The 23865-nt window shown below is 45.3% G+C and overlaps 1 protein-coding gene across 1 annotated transcript in view; it reads left to right on the top strand.

Moving 5' to 3' along the window:
• The first annotated feature begins 625 nt into the window (after nucleotides 1-625).
• Nucleotides 626-23865, top strand: part of SYNPO2 (synaptopodin 2) — a 143958-nt gene continuing 120718 nt past the window's right edge. The window contains exon 1 of the mRNA XM_074993396.1: nucleotides 626-870. Coding sequence (XP_074849497.1) covers nucleotides 766-870 — 105 coding nt within the window. The 5' untranslated portion in view covers nucleotides 626-765. The remainder of the gene's footprint in view (nucleotides 871-23865) is intronic.

The following is a 23865-nucleotide window of genomic DNA, read 5'->3' as shown; positions in this document are numbered from 1 at the left end:
GCAAGAAGAAGGAGAGGGAGTGGTGGCTAAGAGGAAGGAGAGGTAGCTGAAGTGCTCCCATGTTTCAGTGATCCTCTGAAGTACACTGGTACCCTGGGGCCATAACTGATGGAGACTGAAGACTGCTTATGAACTGGACCAGCACAGAGCCATCTCCAGAAATAGAAAGTCACAACTGACTTTTTTACCTCCAAAACTGCAGTGCTTAGTGGGTACTTCTAGGAATCTAATAATATAATTTACTCAGATGATCTTAATGGAGTTTCTCTTGATATCCTGTCTCCCCTCCTTTGTTTAGAATCTGAGCTCAAGACACAGAGATTAAAGTTTAGCAAGCCAGGTACCATGTGTAAAATGTAAACATGGCCTTAACTCATCACTGGGAAATTTACACTACTTACTCTGGTGTTTTGATGTAGCTGTCATGGGCAGCGTTTGTATAGTTAAAAATAGCTTTTTCAGTCTCATGGCCCAGTGTCTTTTGTGTGTGGTTTCTCAGCATTATTTTACTTCACTATGAAGGTGGGCTGAGCATAGGAGTCTGACGAAACAGTGGGCTGGGCCCTTGATCAGTGAGAGCTCTTGCATTCTTGTGAATGACTACATTACAGAGAGCAGTAACGCGGCTGCAGCAGCCACGGAGTGGTGCTCTGCTTCTCCAGCTCTGCCTGCCAGGCGAGCCTCAAGTTCAGGGAACAGCTACAAATGCTAGAGAACTTTTTCATCCTCCTCTGCAGATGAACACAGCCTAACTGCACCAGGAAAATGGGCACAGGGGATTATATCTGCATTTCCATGAGTGGAGGGGCACCTTGGGGCTTCAGACTGCAAGGTGGCAAGGAGCAAAAGCAGCCTTTGCAAATCGCCAAGGTAGGACAAGGAGAGAGAGATTGTCAGTGTATTACGACATGGAGAGAAGGGAAGAAGTCTGTGTCGGTTTTTATTGTGGGGCAGGCTATACGTTTGTTGTAAATATATTTGGTGAGCTGCTTCCACAGGTACAGACTGGGGGAGTGCATGTTTTGGTAATGCTTTGGATTATCTGCAAGTACCACAAGTACAAGTGTTTTCTTGCCCGGGAAGGGCTCAATTTTTGTGTGGTGACGAGTGGCTTCAGTGCCCATTAAGTTCATTGGGTTTGGTGGCTGTCACTTGGCACCACGCAGGATTGGGCCCCCGAGTAGCAAACCCAGTTTTAAATATCAGTTTGTGACACTCTTGCTAGTCTTGGCATGGAATAGACAAAAGCTTTTGTACAAGAAAGTGTTCCTGCTATTTTGGGACTCCTGGAAATCATTCCCAGAGAGTTATCAAGTCATATTAATGAAAAGTACACTCTCTGGAAATAGCTATAATAGTTGCCAAACACGCCCGGATATGTATTTCATGGATTATAACCAGAACATTGTTCAAAGTATCACAGTATATATAATATCTATGAAGTCAAAAATGACTTGAAATGTAACTGTCTCGAATGATTAAATTTTAGAACAATATTTTCAAAGTAGTTTGGTTTAACAAATATTTATTTTATTACAGACTCTGGTTTTTCCAGGTCATTAGGAATTGTGGAAAGTTAGCTGTGTTGCTGTATTCTGTCATCTTAGACAAGGGGCTATTCTGTCCACAGCCACGGTATGAGCGCTAATTCAATATTGTGAGAGAAGTTTTGGGGCTAGTGAATCATAATAAATCCTGTCAGATTAACTTGCATTTTATACTGATAAAATAAAAAGGGAAAAGCTGGTGATGGGGGCCATATTCATTCTCTCTAGTATTCAACACTAGATCACTTGCTAAACTGTTAGGAATTTGACTTTGGGGCATTATTAAGCTAGTGATTTAAACATATTTCTTTTAGATAGTAATATACTTACTAATTAGAGGTGTGCTTAAGTGAACTAGTTTTTCTAATGTAGCAGAAACATTAAATATGAGAGAAAATAATTTTACTTTGGTTAAAACCAAGGAGTTGTGTCCATTCTTTTGCTAGGAAAATAACATCTTTAATTCTGTTTTCTCTGAATGATTTTCAGCCATAAAATTAATCTTAATCAATAGTCAAGTTTCAGTTTATTGAACATATTTCCCCCTTATCACTTGTAAGTATCATTGTCTCTTAATGTTTATTTTTTAATGCTATGCAATACTCAACAGCAGTTTCGTTTTAAAAAAAATCAAAACCTCTTTGCATGCAACTGTTTCTTTGCAAGTAACGGTGAAATCCTGCCACCTAGTGAAAACAGCAAGGAATGCAAAAGTTAAAGGACATGGGTAGAACTGGGATGGTTTTGTCTCGCCAAAGCGCAGCAAAACCATTGTACTGTTACAAAGATGGGGAAAGTCAGGGGTTTAACAAAATCCCAGAACCAGCTAATATTTTGGTTGTGGCTGGGACAACTAGCCAAATGGTTATAGTGGTGACTCATCGATAAAAGTACAAATCAATAGTATTTAGAAAGGATCATTAAGGTAAATATACACGATTTTACTTGTAATTAAAAACAATCAATCAGGTAATGCCAAAATCTTCAGAATGAGTTTTATAAAAGCACAATTATATGATAGATTTTTTGGGAGACTAATGTCTCACGAAGTTGGTTAGGGGTACCAGGACTTTACTTTCTTAGCTGCTGGTTATGATATGACCCAGATTGCTAGGGTCTGGAAGGTGTCATTTACCTCTGGCCCAAGGCTGTTCCTTCACAAAGCCAAGGTATCCCAACTTGTCAATATTGTTCTCTCTACCTGTCTTTTCCTATAGTGACTGACTGAGAAATACTGTTAAAACCAGCTAAGGCTCAAGAGGGGCCAGCTTTTTGACTTTCTATGAGATCTTCTGAACTGGCAGATCTCCAAGCTGGCCAGCCCTGTCTACTATACAGGCTGCACTGATGGGTTCTGGGTTCACAGGCAGATTAGAGTTTTTAGCTGTCTTATGCCAGTCCCCTTAATCAAACTCTCCAGTGCCAAGGGCTTCATTCTATGGACAGATATCTTTAGCCTGTAATGCTTTTAGTTTCACACGCTTCATGAGCACGAAAATCAAGTGTTTTAAAAAAGAAAGTGAAGAGGATTTCAAGGTATACAATTCTGATTACAGGTTGAACCTCTCTCATCAGGCACCCTCAGGACCTGACTGGTGCCAGATGAGAGACTTTGCCAGACAATGGGAGGTCAATATTGTCCAGCAGCATTACCAACTCTTCCAGTGCTTACTGGTCTCTTAGAAGACATTTAGAGGTAAATTACAGCACAGAACACTGACAGCCAGGACTGGTGGCTATAAACAAACTTTACAGGACCATGGGAAACTTGGCCACACCCATGACAAGTGCTCGTCTGGCTAACTAAAATCATGAAGGATTATGAAATTTGCCGTCTGAGATAGTTCTGGATTAGAGAGGTTCAACCTGTACTCAGCTAATGCATGTGCATATATTTTCCTATAAGGCTCAAAGAGCCAAAAATGTTTTAAAAAAATGGTAAGGGGTGGCTCCTCAAGTGGTGAGCATTAGAATACCTCAGCTGAAATCAGTGGGTTGCCAGCTGAGGATCTGTCCCTAAATGTTTACTTCTGGCTTCCTGAACCAGCAGGAGCAAGGAGAGCTGCACAGATTTTGTTCTCACTGGTGTCCAGAACAGCAAGAGTACTCAGCAGAATTTATGTGTTCTGTAGGCATACCCAACCAGGTCTTCATAGCCAGCAGAATACTAGCTCTGATGTGGCTCTCAGGATGAGAGTGTGGGGAACAGAGTGGGAAATCAGATTATTCATGGGGTGCTCTCAAAATGACAATACAACAGCAACCACAAAAAGCCCCACACAACACCCCTGAAATCCAATACATTAAAGTGGGTCTGTCCCACAAAAGGTCATCACCAGATAAATCATTTCGTTAGTCTTTAAAGTGCCACATTTCTGCTGCTTACATTTTTCTGTGTTCAACAGAATGGCCTTATCATTCTAAGAGCTGATGGAGAACTAGAACTTCCCCCCACAGGAAGTTTAAGTAATATCTCTGGATTATTTTTTAATTTGGTAGAAATAATGAAACAGAAAACCTCATTCTGTGTAGGTATGACTCCAAACATAGCATGACTAACAATGCTGTTAATACTGAATAGAGTTTTATTTCATTTAACAAAAATGGTTTTATGGATGTCAATGCGGTAAACTAGATCTGTTCTTTTCAGTGATATCAAAATGTGTGTTCGCAACAAAATATCGATATACATATTAGTGTTCCAAGATAATGAAGTGCCCTTGCTGATTCTTATCTATTACAATGAATGTTTTACTTAAAAAAGAAATAAATACTTAGCTACTCAGAGTAATGAAAATTATAGAATGGTTATGTCCAGTGTGTAATAGATATACTAAGGCCCTGATTCACACATGTCCATATTCAGGGCAAAATATGCTTAAATGCTTTCCTGAACCAGAAGAATGGTTCTGAAATAACGGTGAAACTGACCCTGAAAGTCTAAACAACAAATATGCATGAAATTAAGTTTCGATTTTTTTTTAAGTTTCAAATTTTTTTTAATGTTCATGTGCCTTCTGTGTCTACTATGAGATAAGTGAAGGACTTGGATTTTTGTTAAAATGTTTACTTTTATAAAATATTAAAACTAAATTAAGGAAAAAATAATGTCCATGTAACATCTATTTATATATATAAAATTGATGTTAAGCTTTTACAATGAAAACTCACATAACTAGGTGGAAAAGTCATGTTTTTCTCTGAAGTGAAGCACTAATATGTATATCAATATTGTGTAGATAGCTAGATAGATAGATATAAAATTGTCCCAATTAATTCCTCCTGGAGCGCTACTGAAACCAAGTGAATTAAAGGACTTATACCATGGATTAATTTGATCTATTACGTGTCACAAATATGTAATCAAATGAGTCATGTGTAGTGATGTCAAAGTCTTGTTAACTTAAGGTAGGAGGCTTATTTGCAGAGTAGAACTATTCAAGCAATGTAAGGTCCAATACTTAACACTTCAAAAGACATTCAAACATTTGCTCACTGCAAAGAAAAAGATTTAGCACTAACAGTAAAGAAGAACAATGTCTAACTCTCTTTGAAGTGGTTGGAAAATTAACACACTTGAGAAGCGTGCCTTACTGATTTCTGAGCAGCTCTGCAAATATCCTGGTAATAATAAAAGGTTATGCCAATAAGAAGATTTCTGCTCAAAGGTGTCACACTACTGTGGTTTATTTCTGTGGGCACAAACTTTGGGTCTGATCCTTCTCTCATTAATATCAGTGGCAGAACAATCTACAACTCAATTGGTAGAAGAATTGGGCCTTTTTTGAAAATTAGGATTCGAAACACAACGTGCTTTCTCACACAACTGAATTCATTCTCAACTTCAGAATATTCCCTATGAAAGGGAATAAAATCCACTGCAGATTTCCCTTCCTTTGTCTTATGCCATATCAGCCTACAAGTGTATCCTATTGCACTGAAAAAAGGTGTAAGCAGCTACTTGGGAAGCAAAAATACCAACCATTTTGCACCCATGAAATTTTGTTTTCACACAAAAAACATTTTTTTTCTTTCCTCAAAACACAAAACAGAATGAAAACCTTTACTTTTTAAGTTTAATGTTCTGTTGCAACTATTATTCACAGCCTACCTGAAGGCACGAGATACTTGGCTAGTTTGGAGTTCAAATCAAAACCAATGAGGTTCCATGTAAAATTTTTTATGGCTCATGAACATTTTGGCATAATTCTCCACAAAACATTTTGCTGCCTCTGCATAATCTTTTTAGACTGTTTTAGCTTAGGGTTAGTAATGAACCATATGGCAGTTGGATACATAATTATGTTACATTCAGGCACTTCTGCAACAAAATTCTCTGGTTTCAATATGGATTTAATTTCACCATATTTTCTTCAAAAGGAACCCGAAACCGAAAGTGAAATGCAAAGAGGTTAAAACAACCTGAAATAATACTGAGAAAAGTTCATGCTTGGGTACAATTCATTCGTGCTTTATAATCCATATAGGGGTTGGGTCCCAGCCATGTTAGAGATTGACTCTCCTTGTATCGTGACCCCAACATTAAAAGCAGCTGAAGGGCCTGGTATCTTAAGACTGACAGAAGGGTATGTTCAATGAGGGGCGTTTTATGGCTTGTCTAGACAGGGAAAATAATTCAAGTTAGTAAAAGAGTTTAAAAATCCCCAGATCTCTGTAAGCTCAAAAACTGTCTCTCACCAAAAAAAGGTGGTCCAATAAAAGATATACCTCACCCACCTTGTTTCTCTAACAGTTTTAAACATTACTTTGAGCAAGTCATATTGAGTTAATTGTTCATGGTCAACCACAGGCAGCAAACTAAGGTTAGTCTCAAACAGGGCAGCTACATCTACACTAGAGAGTTTTGTCAACCAAATTCATGGAGCATCCACACTCAAAATGCGTTCTGTCAACGGTAAATGGAGAGAACATGGCACTTTTGTCGACAGCCTTCTGCCTTTCCCCCATGAGACAGAATGCCTCTCCAGAGAGATTCTGTCAACAGAAATTGAGCGTGGATGTTCTGGGGGCGGGGCAGGGCAGGGGGGAAGAAGCGAGAGGCTTCTGTGGACAGATAGTCCTCCATGGTGCCAGCCACATAGATGGCCCTGGGAGACACCTTGTCCACAGCAATCACAGCTCTATGCTCCCTGTCTGCAGCCATTCTTAAAGGCTCAGGGAGCCCCAGAAACCCCATGGCAGGAAGCTGAGAGTGTGGCAGCAGCAGCAGAGCAGCATGTTGTCTCTGCCAATGTGCCAGCAGCCCTGCAACCCCCCCAGGACCCCTCAGGGAGCTGCAGGAGAGGTCTCAGGAGCCTATCCGGGGCACAAAATGCTGGGGTCCGTCCTAGACCAGGCCCAAGCTGTAGGACCCTCTCAGCCTCTGAGCTGAGGAATCGCTCCTTTGGACCCCTTGGCCAAGAAGAGGAATGCCACTGCCTACATCTGGCTGGCCACCACCTTGGTGGCATGGGGAACAAGTCCAGGCGAAGGTCAAGGAGCTGAAGCAGGGGTACATCCAGGCCTGGGATGCTTCCAGGAGGTCAGGGCAGAACCCACATCCTGCCCCTATCACAAGCTCCACAACCTCTCGAGGGACAAGGACTCATCCCCCTGCCCACAGTCGCCAACAACTTGGCCGAGGAGCACTCCCCCACCACTTCCGGAGGCAGAGGAGGAGGAGCAGCCCGGGACCCAGCTGGAGCCAGAGCCGGTAAAAGACATGGGGTCCAAGATGAGGGAGGACTCACTGGTGATTGCCCTGGACTCAAGCCCATCTAGCCCAGCTACATCCAGGGCACCCCCAGTCCTGTTTGAGGGACCTTCTGGTAAGTACCCCATGCATCACAAGCCCCAGCGCATGGAGCGGGGGCCTGCTAGCCCCTGCCATGGCTGGAAGTTGACCAGCTTCTGAGTGCGGCTCCTGGCATGCAAGCACACCCACAGGCAAGAGTCAGCACCAGTTCCTGCAGGCAGTGCTATGAACCACACATGTGGTGGGGAGAGGGGGTCCCGGGGAGGGCCAGGCTGCACCCAGAGCACCCACTATCTATGTGAGGACCTCTCCATGGCTGGACACCCTCCCTCGAACACTACTGAGCAGGTGGGGAACCTGCAACCCTCCTCCCGGTCCCTGAGGCACACCATGCTGGCCACACATGCCACTGCTCCCAGGACAACCCCATCCCTCAGACTGTGGGATGGTGGCTGCTGCTCATGGTGGGTGGGGGAGGGGGCTGGGCTTTTGGGGCTGTATTGCAGGAATGACTCACCATCTCTCCTCCTTCTGTTCCTTACAGCTGCATCATCCAGGGGCCAGGGCAGTTCTGCCTTCATGCCAGGGCCGGCCAGCCCCATCCCAGAACCAGGGCCAGACAGCACAATACCAGCATCTGCACCAGCCAGCACCTCACTTTGGCAAAGGTGGGCCAGCAGCCAGAGAAGCCATCAACAGGGGAATGACACCCTCCAGAGGGCCCACACCGCTGCCATCTGGAGGCTCACCAACCTTCTGCAGTGGTGGCTGCAGGAAGACTGGGAGTGGCAGACATGGGCCTGGGACCAACTGATGTCCCACCTAGACACCTTCACTGTTGGCCCAGCCACCAGTCGCTGCCACCCTCACTCCCCTCCCACTGCTGCTGCTCCTACTGCCCTCACTGACCATGCCCTAAGGCATGCTGGACCTCGTCTGGTGGGTGATGGCCATGGCTGCCCCCAGGCCCTCCCAGCCATGCTTGCCTCCATCCCCAAGAGCCCCTGCGAAGCCTGACCCTGCCACAGCTCCCCCGCCTCCATACCTCCCCATGCTCCTGGCCCCAATTCAGCCCTGAGAGGGATCCCGATCCCACCACCACTTGGGGTCCCACTCCCCTGCGGGGTCATGGCCCGCCCCCCTGCATATAGTTATATTATATATATCATATATAACTGCATATAGTTATACCATCTTTCTCATTGTAAATAGTTTTTTGCAGAACATTTGTTTTTTATCACATTTCCATTTCTGTATGTAAACAAGTTACATAAACACCACTCCTGCGCCCCTCTTTATTAGGGAGGGGCTAAAGAAGGGTGAGGGTACGAAGGAAGGTGTTGTGGAGGGGATGGGGTAGGTCTGTGGGCCTGAGGCCCCAGTGGGGAGAGCCCTGGAGAGGGTTGGGGGCTGTGGAAGAAGCAATCCCTCAGGGATTCCCAGATCTGCAGCCCATCCTGATGGGCCTAGTAGACCCAGCTGCTCATAGCTGCAGCTGGCATCTGCCCCCCAACTCTGGGAGGAAGACCTCTCCCTTTCTTTCCACAATGTTTTGGAAAGAACAACAGGTGGCCACTGTGCTTCTCCAGTCTGGCCAGGTGAGGAGGCACCTAAAACCTGCCTTGAGACAGCCAAAGGCACACATGACCTGGTTCCATGCCTGGTTGAGTCGGGCATTAAAGAGTTCCTGGCTTTGGTTCAGATGGCCAGTGTATGCCTCAAAAGCCAGGGCAAAAGGGGGTATGTGGTGTCCCCCCACAATGCACAATGGCATGTTCAAATCCATGACTGTCAGTTCCCGGTGGGGAATGTAGGTGCCTGCCTCCACCCTCTGGCACAGACTAGAGTTGCAGAATATCCTAGTGTCATGTGCCCAGCTTGATCACCCAACATAAATGTCAATGAGCTGTCCTTGGTGGTTGACCAGGGACTGCAACGCAACTGAGTAGTATCCTTGTGGTTGATGTACTGTGCCCCAGGGTCCAGGGCATGGATGGGGATGTTGGTCCTGTCAGTAGGTCCAAGGAAGCTGGAGAACCCCAGAGCAGTGAATCTGGCCATGAAGGCATCCATGTCTGCAAGATGGATGACCCTCGGGAGCAGAAGTGGGTTGATGGCCATCACTACCTGGAAGGGGTGGGGACCAAACACACTCATCAGGGACTGTGGGAGGGAGCCCTTGGGCTCTGTGGTGTGTGTGTGTGTGTGTGTCTCCCCAGTGCCCTCCCGCCCCCTCCCCTTGCCCTGAGCTCTCCGGGACCCCCCCATGTGAGGCTGCTCCCCCAGCAGCAGGTCTGTGTAAAGGTGGGATGCACATTCCCCTGGGGATGGGGCTTGCCCCAACTCCTGCTTCTGAAGGGTCCCCCTTGGGTGACACACATGCCCCGTCCCCATGCAGGGCCTGCCACCCAAGAATGCTTTATCTGCATGAGGACAGCCCTGATGGTAGACTTGCCCATGCCAAACTGGTTCCCATCAATGTGCTAGCTGTCAGGGTCCATAGGACAATAGCAACCCGCTTCTGCAGGGAGATGATGGGCTGCATCCAGGTCTCCTGTCTCTGGAGGGTGGAGACAAGTGAGGTGAAGAGCTCCACGATGGTGTCCTTTCTCATTCTGAAATTCCGGAGCCACTGCTGGTTGTCCCACTGCCCCATGATGAACTGGTTCCACCAGTCTGAACTGGTGACGTACCTCCAGACCTGCTTGAGCTCCTGAGGGGGTGAGTACAGGTGGGCCTGTGGGGCAGCTACAGCGTGCTGCTGAAGTCAGTGCCAGGCTCGTCTCCCCTGAGGAAGAGGAGGGCAGCTGGGATGAGGTGCAGCAGAAGCTGCAGTACCTGCATGTGGGGCTCATGCAAGCCCCCTGGGGGGCCTCTCTGGCACCATAGCTATCTGGAAAGTGCAAAGTCTCTCTCAACAAGCCTGTGAGCCCTGCAGTTGCTATGCTGTCCCTCAAGGAGTTAGGCTAGCCTCAGCATGGGCAGAGAATGTGTGTGTGTGTATGGGTCCTTTAAGGGTGTGCCTGGCTGGGGCTCCCAGAAAAAGTTGCTGGCCAGGCAACCCTGTGTGATAGGGTTCTGGGGCTCATTCTGTCAAGAAAGTGGGCAGGCAGTCTGGCCACTCTCTGTAGACAGAGCAGATCGACAGTGCAATCTGCTTTGCTATGCGGATGTGATCTGTCGACAGAAATTTTGCCAGCAGATCTCTTCCATCAGTAACTTATGTCGACAGATCACTCTACTGTAGACATAGCCCTGATGTTTGGTGCCTTGCCTAGATCAGGAGAAAGTTATTTAAAATGTATGAGCTGATACATTTCCAAACAGAACTTGTTTGCCAGTTTAGACAAACTCTCACTCTGAATTTCGCTTCTCTTGTTGGTCTGATGGAGCCTATGTTTGTTGATCTGCAGGCACCAAGTAACGCATATTTACACACAGTCTTTTGCCCGAGGAGTTATTTGGAGGGGTTGAGTTTCTTTTCTGAAGGAGGTTTTATGAAGTCCCCTAAATGCTACTGGCACAATTTAATAATAAACACAATTTTGCCTGTGCACACAGACCTTCATCCAGCTCCTGATTAAGTCAATGGCAAACTTCCTTTCACTTCAGCAGGGTAGCAGGAGCCCCTTATAGGCTGTGTCTACACTAGCCAAAAACTTCAAAATGGCCATGCAAATGGCCATTTCGAAGTTTACTAATGAAGCACTGAAATACATATTCAGCACCTCATTAGCATGCGGGCAGCCATGGCACTTCGAAAGTGACACGGCTCATCCAGACGGGGCTCCTTTTCGAAAGGACCCCGGCTACTTCGAAGTCCCCTTATTCCCATCTGCTCACAGGAATAAGGGGACTTTGAAGTTGCAGGGGTCCTTTCAAAAAGGAGCCCCATCTGGATGAGCCGTGCGGCGGTGAGCCACGTCAATTTCGAAGTGCCGTGGCCGCCTGCATGCTAATGAGGCACTGAGTATGTATTTCAGTGCTTCATTAGTAAACTTCGAAATGGCCATTTGCATGGCCATTTTGAAGTTTTTGGCTAGTGTAGACATAGCCATAGAGATTTGATTTTAAAAATATTGACATTTGAAACAATAAATACAGTTTGCCAAAATCAAGTAGAAACTGGCTAGTTTTGAACTCGGATGTTGCTATCCTATATTTCTCTCGTAAAAGAAATCTTTCCCTATACTTTTACTGGGCTGTGGGGGGTTATCTGGGCTTCTAAAGTTTGGAGTTGTGAGTTTTTAAGTAATTTCATTGCAGGGGGAAGGAAGGAGGAAGGTTTTGTACTCCAGCAGCAGTGCCAATAGAAGTGTTTAATACCGAGATATTAGTGTAGTATTGCATAACAGAACTAACAGGACTGTATAGCGTGTTTTGAGTATACTGTTGTTGTCTTACTTCCCAAAAGTATTTATGCAAATACATTATGGTCTGGATACATGGCAAATACTTCAAAACTTTACGCCAAGAGAGTTTTCAGTGGGACAGAAGGAACAATACAATACATATTGGCTCTGTCTAAATAACCTAAGAAAATGAAGTCTGTATCTAAATACTAAAATTACACTAGTTCTTTGTATAGCACTTTTCTGGAAACATTTAAAGAGTACTGTATGACATTATACTTTATTGTTTTGCATTTCCTGCCATTCTATTCTTATAAACTTGATACTATAGTCAGGTTTCTTGACCAAATACGCAGAGAGACTACATTACAGAAAATGATTGTCATATAATCTTTAGGAGTTTGTCAGGTTATTAGAAAGGATAACTCCCGTACTTATTTGTATCACACACTGGACTCTAGCATTTAGAGGGGAAGTTGGGTTGTTTTACGCTTACCGTCTCTAGCAGAAATTAAGGGATGACTCTTTAAGGGATTACTGCTCAGAGCTTATCACATTATAAAATGGGTTTTAGTTTAAGAAATTGCTTCTAGTTTTGGAAGAATATTTTTGTTCCTGCAATTAACTGTGGGCAGCCATGAAAGCATTAAAACAGTGAACTAACTGACTGAGCCCAGAGTTCATTTCCAACACTATTGTTGGCAGGAACAAAATTGCAAAATCAGAGGACAGGTTAAGGGTCCTAAAAGTTGAGCCCAATAAAAAACACTGGATGGTAATGGAAGGACTGCAGGATCAGGCTCCTGGATGAGGATGGACAAACCAGAGAGAGATGGACACATAGTAGTGCTAGAGCTGGTCTACACAGGGAACTAACGTCAACAAAGCCAGATCTCTTACAGAGGTGAAAAATCTACCTCCCTGCCTCAAGAGAGATATCTATAGTGGTGTAGACAGCCTCTTGGGGAGAACTGCTCCCATTGAAGTAGGTAGTGCCTACACTACAGTGGTTGCACCATGGCATTTTATTTGCTGCTCACATTCCAAGACAATGCCTCATACAGTAAAGGTGGTACAGCTGTACAAACCCCCTCACAATACCACACCAAAGTTCTTCACTGACCAAGTCTGGAAACTACAGCTAGTTAGTCCACCATGCCCATTCAAATCCTTGACTGCTCTGCCAAGAACCGTAATAGGTTTGAAAATCCCACTGGACTCCTATCTACATCTTAGATTCCCAAATAATTTTGAAAATGTTGCCTCAATTTAGGAGAGAATATAAGTCTGTGCTTAAGTCTCATTTGCTAAATGTGGGTGGACTTATGCACACACTTAAATGTTTTGCTGAATATGGATCGACTGCTAAATCCAGACCACCTTAAGGGGCTATCTTGGCCAGCTTTTACTTAGTTTTGCAAAGTGGGGCCCTTTATACACAAGTCCCCTTCTTTTCCACTTGGCAAGACAGGTTGATACTTCTGTCTGGTCTGGGATCAGCAGACATCTGCTGCGTTTTGATACATCTGGTCAGAAGAGACCACGACCATTTATCTTGTTTGGACATTTTGGTTTGCTGAATTTTTCTGCTAGTTTAGTATATTGCCGTTTCTACCCTGAGATAGTGAATACAACTTATTTATTTAACTGGATTCCACGCACACCCTTTCCCCACTTCTCCCTGCCCCGAGTTCTGTCCTACTTTCCCTGAAACCTGGCTCACAGACTGTATTTTTTCCATGCTCTCCTTCCCTTCCTCTATGAATTACCGTTGCTATCACTATTTGACTGAAATAGTGGTTGCCACCTATATAAAACAGAATCCCTTTGAAATCTCTAATAAGTTCTAAAAGCTTTCTGCCTAGAACAAACTATTGCTTGCCACCCACGTGAAGAAGCTAGGAGGTCACAGCTAATATAGCTGCTGCGTACCATTCATCAGGTTGTTCTAGAAGCTATATTTTATAGAGTTCATTTCCAATACCTTCTGACAAATTTAATTGACCTAGATACACAAAAGGATATAGAAATCATCTGCGGGATGGGGTGGGGGATAATTTCCTACATCATGAGGGTACAGCAAAAAGTTTTTGCTAAATAAGTAAACATTGCATAGATATTTAACTGAACAGACATGAAAACAATATTCCAGAATAGTTGTGGAAGATTATATACATAATTTTTCTAATTAGAAGGAACTATCACTATGCAAGGTTGTCTATTTTATGTTTTGGAAGGTACATTTCTGCAGGGTGCTACTTGCTTGACATTACTCATTGCAATAAAGTTTGAAACTCTCTAATTCAGAACTCTTTCTTCTGGCAACATCTTTAATCTGGCATGATTTTAGTTATCTGTATGACCACTTATCATGGGTGTGGCCAACTTCCTGTGGTCCCATAAAGTTTGTTTACAGCCACCAGTCCTGGCTCTCTGTGTTCTATGCTCTATTTAGCTGTAATTTACCCCAAATGTCTTCTAAGAGCCCAGTAAGCAGTGGAAGTATTGGTCATACTCCCACGATCCGGCAAATTCTCTCATCTGGCGCTGGTCAGGTCCTGAGGGTGCCGGATTAGAGAGGTTCAACCTGTACTATAACAAAAACCAAAAATTTTGAAGTGCTAGGCTTACAGAGTTCCTTGGTGCCTAGACCACCGGCATGGTTTCATTTAAGTTCTCGGTGATTCAAGTCAATATATATTATTGAATAGTACAAAGGAACTGTTCTTCAACTTGAAATACATGGCTGAGTTACAGAAACTGCACGTTTCTTTATGTAATTAATTATTAAACATATGGTACCTTAAGTAATGTTTATGTATTATTTCAGCGGACAATTAATTAGATAACTGACTCAAACAATGATGTGATTTACAAACTTTTGTTGTATAACAGAAGGGAAAAAAATTTCAAACCCTCACTGTTAGGAATTTCCACTACTAAACTATACAGCAACTGTGCAAAAGAAGCCAGTGAATCTAAATTTAATTAATATGAGGGGATACTGGGAGCCTTTTATATTACACTGGCAAACACAGGGCAAAGGAATTGACAATTAGGTCTGGGAAGATCATCTTTGTGTCCTGTGATTTTTTAAAAATGTCATTATGTGACTCAATGAAGCATTCAACTGTGTTCCCTGGAATAATGGTGGCATACAACTCTTGTGTGTCACTCAGTTGCTGTCTTCTTCAACTGATGAGTAGCATAGCTGTCCTGGAAAAACTTGCATAGATCAGAATTAACAGACTTTGTGTTATTGATTGAAACTAAAATTAGAGCTGTAGCAAACTCTTCAATTCAGACTTGAACTTGTCACCTTTGGATTGTGCCTTAATCAGCTTTGAAGAACAATTAAGCACAAGCATGGTTCAGCAGCTTCTGGGCCATACAATGAAAATGAAGAAACAGCAGCTGGAGAGGCCCAGTGATGGAGAGAGGTGGAGGCAAAGGAGACAACTTCTACATGGCCAGGTGATTCAAAAGGGCCTGGGGCTCCTACCTGCTGCCATTGCTTCTGTGGTGGTGGCTGATGCTGCAGGTGCTTTAAATTGCTGCAGGAGCAAGTCTGTCGGCTCCCTGCAGCTGAGTCACATTTTGGGAAAATCGTAGCTCAAATTGAAAAGGATGGGGAAGAAGCCACAGGTCTCAGTGACAAATGTTTTCTGTCCAGAGATTCCAGACTAAGGGTGCGGAGGGAGGAAGCCCAAAATTGGATGAAGTACTGAGATGTGGCCTCACCGGTGCCTTCAATATGCTGGCAATGCTCCTACTAATGTTGCCCACTACGCTTGTAGTCTTCCTGGCAACAAGAGCACACTGTTGACTCATATCTAGCTTCTTGTCTTCTGTAATTCCTGTGTCCTTTTCTGCAAAACTGCTATTTAGTCAATCAGTCCCCAGCCTGTAGCAGTACTTGGGATTCTTGTGTCCTAAGTGCAGCACTCTGCACTTGTCTTTGTTAAACCTCATCAGAGTTTTTTTAGGCCAATCCTGCCATTTGTCTAGGTCACTCTTGACTCCACCTACCAGAGCTGGAGAGGGAACTGCCACAATAATGTACGTTTTTCAAAACAGGAAGGACCATGTGTGGTGTACATCCTCTCCATGCATCGCAGCCATGACTTCTTTCCCGTAACCTGCCAAAAATATGTCACCTAATGACACTGTCCCATATAGCCTGCTGCTACTCCTTCACTTGCTAAAGAATGTTAAAGCTTCTGCTAATAGGTTTCTAACAACCTCCAAAGAGGCAGATCTTTCAATGGTTAGGGTTAGGATCCTGCAAGGTAACAGTAGCCTCCCCTGCATTCAATGAGAGTTCAGCAACCCCAGTGGCTGCAGCATGGACTTTAAAATTAGGCTGGATTTAGACAAGTATAGCAAAGCTCTTGAATCTATAAATTGTGTTGGAAATCTCATATGAACTCATTGCTTTGAGTTTTCTGGCCCTGATAGCTTCTGAAATGCTTTTGTACAAGGCTGCTGTCTGAGTAAGAGTGGGGAACAGTTTACTACCCTATCAGCTTCCTCTGCTATTTGATATGAAGTAGCTTTATAGCCTCACTGCAGGTTGCTTGGCACCCAGTCTGAAGGGGAGATGGTGGGAAGAAATGGGGGGAAACAAAGAGGCAAGGTCCATGAAGATTATTACCAGGTAAACACATATTGATCCACTAAAAAGCATTAGTCACTAAAGGCCATAGTCTGTCCTTGGATATATCCAAGGAATTTCCATTGACTTCCACCACAGTTGTACTTGTGTAACCAAGAAGAGAGAATTGTCTTTAACTCAGAGAAGTGGAAACTGATGACAACTGCTTTCTACTGGTCTAGATTATTTTCCCACGAGGATCTTTGCAATAGTATTCCCAGTGTGACTTTGCCAGCCAGCCAGCCAGGAACCCTCCCTCCTCCCGACCCCCGTATGGCTCTCCAAGATACCGTATTGAGTTCACCTTGATTTTCCTACCTCATCAACATTCATTTAACCCTGTGCCAGGTGGCTTCAACTTTTAACTCTAGCTGGTTTCCTCTTAGTTCCACCCCTTGTGGGGCAATAAACAAACAGTCCAACAGACCAGAAGTCCTGTGCCCCTAGAAATGGGTCAATAATCCCAGGCCCCAGACTCCTGACCTCTTTGCTGGGGATGGTTGGAGAACCCACACCCTCCCATCCACTTCCACTCTGGTTCCAGCTCAGAAACCCTGTGTTAAGTGGCTAGGACCACTTCCTCCCAGTTCCTCACGACTGCCTGCTTCCCGTCTCTTACAGGCTTTTTTCCAGACTCAATATCTCAGCCTCAGAAGTCTGACCACCTACTGCTCTGCTGCTGTCTCCTCTCAACAGTCTTTCCAGGAAATATCCTCATCTTTGATCTGCAGTCTTCTTATTCCCCAGCTGTTGCTGGCCCAGCAATTAGCTGCAGCTGAGGAACTTGCAAGCCTGTGAACTCCTTAGTGGCTTAGAAGAATGGGATTTATATGTGGTATAATGGTGTCTACACTAACAGACTGTAATGCTTTAACAAAAGTGATGTCAGGTTGACACAGTTAATGCAGTACAAAAACTGTGCGCATACCAGCCCTCAGAAGCAGTTTCCAGTTCAGATGCACTCTAGGAGCTAGAACAGCTTTTAGGAGCATCTCTGATCAGAAGTGAGACCCATTTACATACATGCCTTGTTGAGGTTCAAGGGAGCATCCAAGGTGAAATATATTTGCCAGAATACAGCCTGTTTAAATGATCTCTGCGTGTGGGAGAGAGGATGGAATCTGTTGTATTGCTCTGGCAGCACTATCACAGATTTGCTCTCCCCATACCTTAAAATGCCTTTGCAATAGATCTCGGAAGGTCGGTAGTATAATGGAGGTGCAGACTCCCTGTAGTGACTTTTTGCAGCCCACTGCCAGTTTAGCAGAACCACAGTGGTCCAAGGGGTTCTGGACCTTTCAGACCTTCAGGAGGATGAGGGGTGTGGTTTATTCCTTATGCAGATTACTGGGATCATGAACAGATGGACCAAGAAAAAAGAGATTTGAAAAGCAACACACAGTAATTTCCCTTTGATACAGTTTCACAGATGTACTTGCCATGGGGCTGATCTTAGAGCAGTCCCCCAAGTGCTAGCTTCGAGAGAGTACCAGACTATTACACTTCTCTGCTGACTGGCCAGCCATTTTTGGGAAGGCGGAGGGAGAGGGAAGGAAGGCTGATCCACTGCTAAAGTGGGGAAAGAAAACATTTTTTATCCCCAGCTGACGGAGTCTGCTCACATGGGTGCTGGGAGGAATGTTTTTTGAACGGGTTTGTGCTTTAAGGCACACTCACATTAAAATATTATGAGTCACACTATTTCTGCAGAGCAACTATAAACAGACTGTTCAGTAAGGATTAGAGAACTGAGGTCACAGAGGGTTGAGTATAAGTGGGAGACAGAAGCATTTGAGAAGAACGCCCTACTTACACACAGCTGCTTTATTAATGAATGCATTCAGGTTTTGAGTAGGAAGGTAAGTTTCAGGGCAAAATAACAGAGAAAGGAAAACTGAGCTCTGGCTTTTCATTTTAATTTATTTTTGTGTATAAAGGCAATGACTTGTGACTGGTTTAAAGGCCATCTAGCTTTTGACACAAGCAATTCCTAGAGAAACTCAAGAGGGTACTTGCAGTTGCTACAACACAAAATGTCAAAATGGCCCTTCTTCACAGAATTAGATCAGTTAAAGTGGGGCCAGCAAAGTCATGGCCATTATCTTTGACAGCATGGGCCAGATTATTCCCTTTGTAGAGGAAGAAAAACAGCACATTTCATTACATTCTGTTCTGTTGTTCATACTGCTCTCAACCACTAACTGACTTATTTATTAGCGTCATCAGTGAGTCCAATTATTTAAATGAAAATGTACCATGATGGAATTTGGAGCTGTGTCTTTAAAAAAAACAAAGAGCAACCTTGAATAGGGCCAAAAAAGCACATAAAAGAACTACTGACTTCAATGATCGCATGCTTCCTGTGGCAGGATTTGACCAATATTTTCATGAACTAACTCAAAAGTCATCCACGTAGGTATTTTGGTTTTGTTTCTATGCATTTTCCTGTTCTTAATTTTATCTCACTCCATTCAAAAGATGCCTAGCACTGGGACCCACAATATCTAAAACCACAGCAAACATTCGTTATGTACTGTCCTCTTCTGGATTATTTTTCATTTCACTAAATGCTTCTGAAAAAGGCACAGTATTTGTGAGAGAAGGAATAAATGGAGTTAATTTCATTTTCTGTCCTCTTTGTATCTCATATCTTTCAGCTTGTCTTGCACCTTGTACTTGACCTTAGTCTGGGAGTGAGTGCACAGCTCAGATCTAGAGGGAACCAATGCACTAAGCACAAGTATTTGTAAATTGCTCCTTTTGATTCTGTAGAAATTAAAAATTTCTGTTTTCTTCTTCAGGCAAGCTATGTTCACTCAAAATAAATTGTGATGACTCAGTACTGTTTTGGAAACCATTCAGAGTGAAGTTTCTTTATCTCCATGGCTGCACAATAGCTGATGAGTTTATAAAATAAACAAAAGCTGTAATAGAAACACCAAATGAAAAAGGAAAGGTTTTTAAGTCCCGGCTGGACAAGGTCCTGGCTGGGATGACTTAGTGGGGCTTGATCCTGCTTGAAGCAGGGGGCTGGACTAGATGACCTCCTGAGGTCCCTTCCAGCCCTGTGATTCTGTCTCTCTCTTGTGTTAATAAAATGTTATATCCAGGGGTGGCCAAACAGAGACTTGTGAGCAACTTGTGTCTCTTTTACAGTTAAGGTACAACTTGCAGCACCCTCAAGACCTCCCACATTCTCCACCAGTCAGACTGAGGGGAGCTCAGGACCTCTGCCTCACAATGGGATGGTGGGCTAAGGGTGTCAACCAAACAGGGAGGGAGGGTTGGGGCTTCTTCTCTGTAAGGCATGCCTGCTGGAGCTTGGGACTTCAGTTGGAGCAATGTTGAAGCCCCAAGCCCCTGCAAGCAACTCCCACAGAGCCCCAGCAAATATGCCCTGACTCTTGAACTTCTGAAGATTGTCGTACACAGCTCAGTCAGTAGGCTTGTACACCCTTGCTATATATGCCAACAGCTGGCTACAAATCTGCCTGGTGTGAAGAATTTTGAATAGCAAGTAGGTAGGGTAGAGGGATAGGCTAAACTGTTTGAACCACATGAATTATTAAATTAAATCTGTATAATGCTAGTTGTTTTGTGTCACCTTCCAGATGTTTCTCATCATCTAATTCAATTTCTTGCTTTTCTTTATTTTTGAAAATGCTTTAAGGCTTGTTATCACTTCAGCAGTTGGGACGTAACTTGAACAATATAAAAGTTTATTCCCTGTAGCATTTCTACATGTTCTTCCTTCCTCTCACTCTTTTGTTCCCTATTAAAATTATGAACACCAGTTGAACAATTGAAATTCCAGTATTTACTTATTACTATAGATCTTGATGTAATGCGGCATCTCTCTCCCCTGTGTAATGTCCCTGAAATCAATGGAACTTGACCAGAAGAGTTTCTTGGCACATTTTCTCCAAAGTTAGGAAAGTACACATGTATCACAGGAACAAAGGAAGGCTCCTGGATGTTATAGTTAGGAAGCAACCATGAGCCCTGAGCCAACCACCGATAGCTTATTACCCTTCAGAGAGGTAATTATCTTAGAGTAGATTTCAAATATTTGACATCTATAAATACATGAAAGCCACTGATGATTCCAGAACAGCAAAAATTTAGAGGAGAATTTAAGATCTAGATCAGGGGGCAGCAGCCTGAGGCTCTGGAGCCACGTGTGGCTCCCTAAGGAGCCATTTGCCGCTCTGCACACTGCAGCCGCTGGCTCCTGTTGCGGCTCTGAAGGCTGCCACCACTTAAACAAGAAAACTAAATTCAGCTGCCGGCTGTTAAACCAACTGAATTCAGTTTTCTTGTTAAAGCAGCAGCAGCCTCTGGAGCCACTGAGCAGTCAGCTTCAGCAGGGAGCCCCGGAGAAGAAAGCTGTGGCAGGGCAGGGTGCCCTGGAAGAGAAAGCCAGCAGGGCAGGGCACTGCCCGCGCTGCATGTGGGGGAAATGCTAAGCCTGTAGAAGAGCTGGAGTCGGGGGAGGGATGGCCAAGCTTGCTGCTGCCACAGCTGTGCAGCACTGCCAAGGAGGAGGAAGCAGTGGGGAGCAGCAAGGGGGAGGAAGCAGCTGCTGAAGTGAGTTAATCCTGGGGGTGGGGGTAGGGGTGGGGCTAGGGGTGGGTGGAGGACGGGGCTGAGGCAGGTTAAACCTGAGAATGGGGAGGTTGTGGCTTGGAACTGAGCGGGGTTAAACCTGAGGCTGGTGTGGCAGGTTGGGGACTCAGAGGGGTTAAACCTGCATATGGGGGGCAGGTTTGCAGGATGGGGGTAAAGCTTGGGAATAGGGGGCAGATTTGGGGGATTAGGCAGGTAAAGCCTGGAGATGGGGGTAACAACTTTCTAACTGGTACAAACCAATGTGCGCTCTGTTCTTAAAAGAGGGGTTACAAAAGGTACGGTTTGACGTTATTTATTAAGGACTGTCTTGAATTCATGTGCATTGCAGCGCTTGAAGTATTAATTTTGTGACTGAATTTGAAAAAATGGGCATTTGTTAGCTGTGCCAATGCTGTTGGTTAGGTGCGGGGGGGCAGTAACTCCAAGGCCCAGTGTTTCAAAGGGGCCGGAGCTCTGGCCACCACAGCAGCTGCTTTGACATTGGCAACAACCAGAGCTCTGGACCCCTTGGAAGTGCTATGTCAGTGCTGTTCCATGTGGCTCGGGGTGTGTGTGGGGGGGGGCGAGGACAGTGCCATGGTCCAGGTGGCAGTAAGGGCTGACTGTCCTGGGCCACAGCAGCACTCTGGTCGTTGCTGCCACAGATTGTTAAGACCAGACCAGAAGCTGCCTCCCACGTTGAAAAGAGGCGGAATCTAATTTGGGCTTCTGAACTTCCCGGAGTACCTGTCTCTGTACTCCAGCGTTCCTGTGACTTTGCGAGGACGTGGCAGAGTGGGCACAGCAGGGCTGAAGGCATTTGCATGGCCTCCCCTGTGAGTAGCGCATGCCACTGGACCTGAGCATCCTACCCATCAAGAACTGTGTGGTGGCTGCAGTGCAACAGTCCCCCCCATGTGAAAAGATTTCACGCACTGGCATCTTCCTCTGCATACTACTCTCCTAAACATAAGCCCTACAGAGACTGGCAAATGGCAATGGGAGCAGGATTGCTAAATCTGGAAGCTTTTTGTCATGGACCAGCATGTAGACAGTGGATGTATGTGCCAGTCATTCTGAGGCAAAAAGGAAACCCTTTGGAGCCTCGCAAAGCAAAATCAACTGCACAATGAAGAGAGAACCACACGCCAGGAACAAGGCAAAAGTCCAACAGAAAACAAGGACTCTGAAAAACCAGTGGTGGACTGAGAAGGCGTGAGAACTCCAGCATCTCACATACATCAATGATACAAGAGGTTTCTTCAATGCTACCAAAGCTGTTTATGGACGGAGAAACCATGGAATCAATCCCCTCAGATCAAAGGATAGTATCGAACTCCCGAAAGACAATGAAGCCATTGTTTCCCACCAGAAGGAGAACTATAATGAGCTCTTGAACCACCTCTACCGTGGTTCTGGAATCCCTTGACCAAATCCCTCAGCAACCAGGGATAATCTTGCAACACTGCCTACCCTGAGTGAGATCCAAGCTGCAATATTGGGAGATATTATTGCATTCTTCATCATTACTATGGGCAAACGCTATCCAACGCTATCAATTTTCCATAGGCTACAGTCTTCTGCCTTTATAGATCTGTGGGGAAAATCCCTAGTCTATTGGGAAATCCACGTCTGATTCACACACTGACATTGACTCCTTTCTCAATTTGTAAGGTGCTCAAAGAGCAAGAGCTTGGTTTTATTGTGTGTCTGACTCCAGCTGGCTGTGCGTATCGAAAGCTTCACAGCACTCTGCTCAGATTTGCTGTCCCGAAAAGCACAAGCCCTAACACCAGTGCCACACTGCCTTTCCACATTCTCTCATCTCCTTGGACAGGACAGCCAGATGAGAGAGAGGAGGGTATCTGGGCCAATGCATTTTTTAACTCAGGAGGAAGGGAAAGTAGATTCAAGCCTGATCTGCTAGCACTTTCTGTTCTCTTTCTCACCAACCTCTGGTCCTGGGAAAAGGGTATTGGCTCTGCTTACTGTCTCCTCCTCCTCCTCCCCTGAGATGGTGGAGAGCTGCTCAGGGGAGTGGGGAGGGAGTGCAGCAGAGCTAAGCAGAAGTATTTTTCACAATGAGTAGAAAGATCCTAACAAACATGGCTGGTCAGCAAAAGAGGGAGGGAAGGCAATGCCTTCCCAGACTGCCATCCTGGCCCCGCTCACACACTGCTCCCAGCTTCCCCAGTCTCCTGGGGCAGCCTAGGCTTCAGCCCTGCTGAGACTGTGGCTCTGTGCTCATAGCTGTCTACATGCCTTGGGGCCAGGGAGCTTGGGGCTGGGGAAGGCTGGGACCACAGGCTGCCTGTGCTCCAGGGGGTGAGGAGAGGGCATGGGCTGCAAGTCCTCTGGGGGCAGGGAGAGGAGCTGCTGGGAGGGCTGAGGGACATGGACTGCCCGTGAGAGGGGCTGGTAGGGAGGGGGATGCCCCTATAGTGTGCGTGGGAGGGTGGCGTCTTGTCTCCCACCATGGCCATGAGCTGCAGGGATGGTGTCTCAGGTGGAAGGGCACAGCTGGGGGCCTCCCAGCCCTCAGTTCACTGACCACCCATGCTAACAACTCTTGGCAGATGCTCCTCCATTCCATAGCCACTCCCCTTCTGTGACAAGCCTGTCAGTCAATCTGTTCCCTCCCCTAAGGAAAACCCAGAGCCAACACCCTGCCGGGCCCTTGAAGGAAGATCCTGGCTGAGAGTCTGCAGCCTTTGTGGATGGGGAATCCTTTCCCTGGCTTCCAAGATTCTGGAGCTAACCTCACAACTCAAGGCCTGGTGGTGGAGGCTCAAGAGACACACACACACACTGAAGCTACTCCTTCCAAGGTTGGGTGGGGCAATATTTATGACACCTGTCCTGGCTTTGGAAAGTATGTGAGTAGGCCTGCAGGAGAAGAGATGGCAGAAGGTTAAAATGAGCTGAGGGGCTTTGATGACAGATGTGTGT

Source organism: Carettochelys insculpta, chromosome 4 (genome assembly GCF_033958435.1).
Source record: "Carettochelys insculpta isolate YL-2023 chromosome 4, ASM3395843v1, whole genome shotgun sequence".
NCBI lineage: Eukaryota > Metazoa > Chordata > Testudines > Carettochelyidae > Carettochelys > Carettochelys insculpta.
The sequence above is the reverse complement of the archived record's forward strand: the minus strand, read 5'-3'. Positions and strand labels throughout refer to the sequence as shown.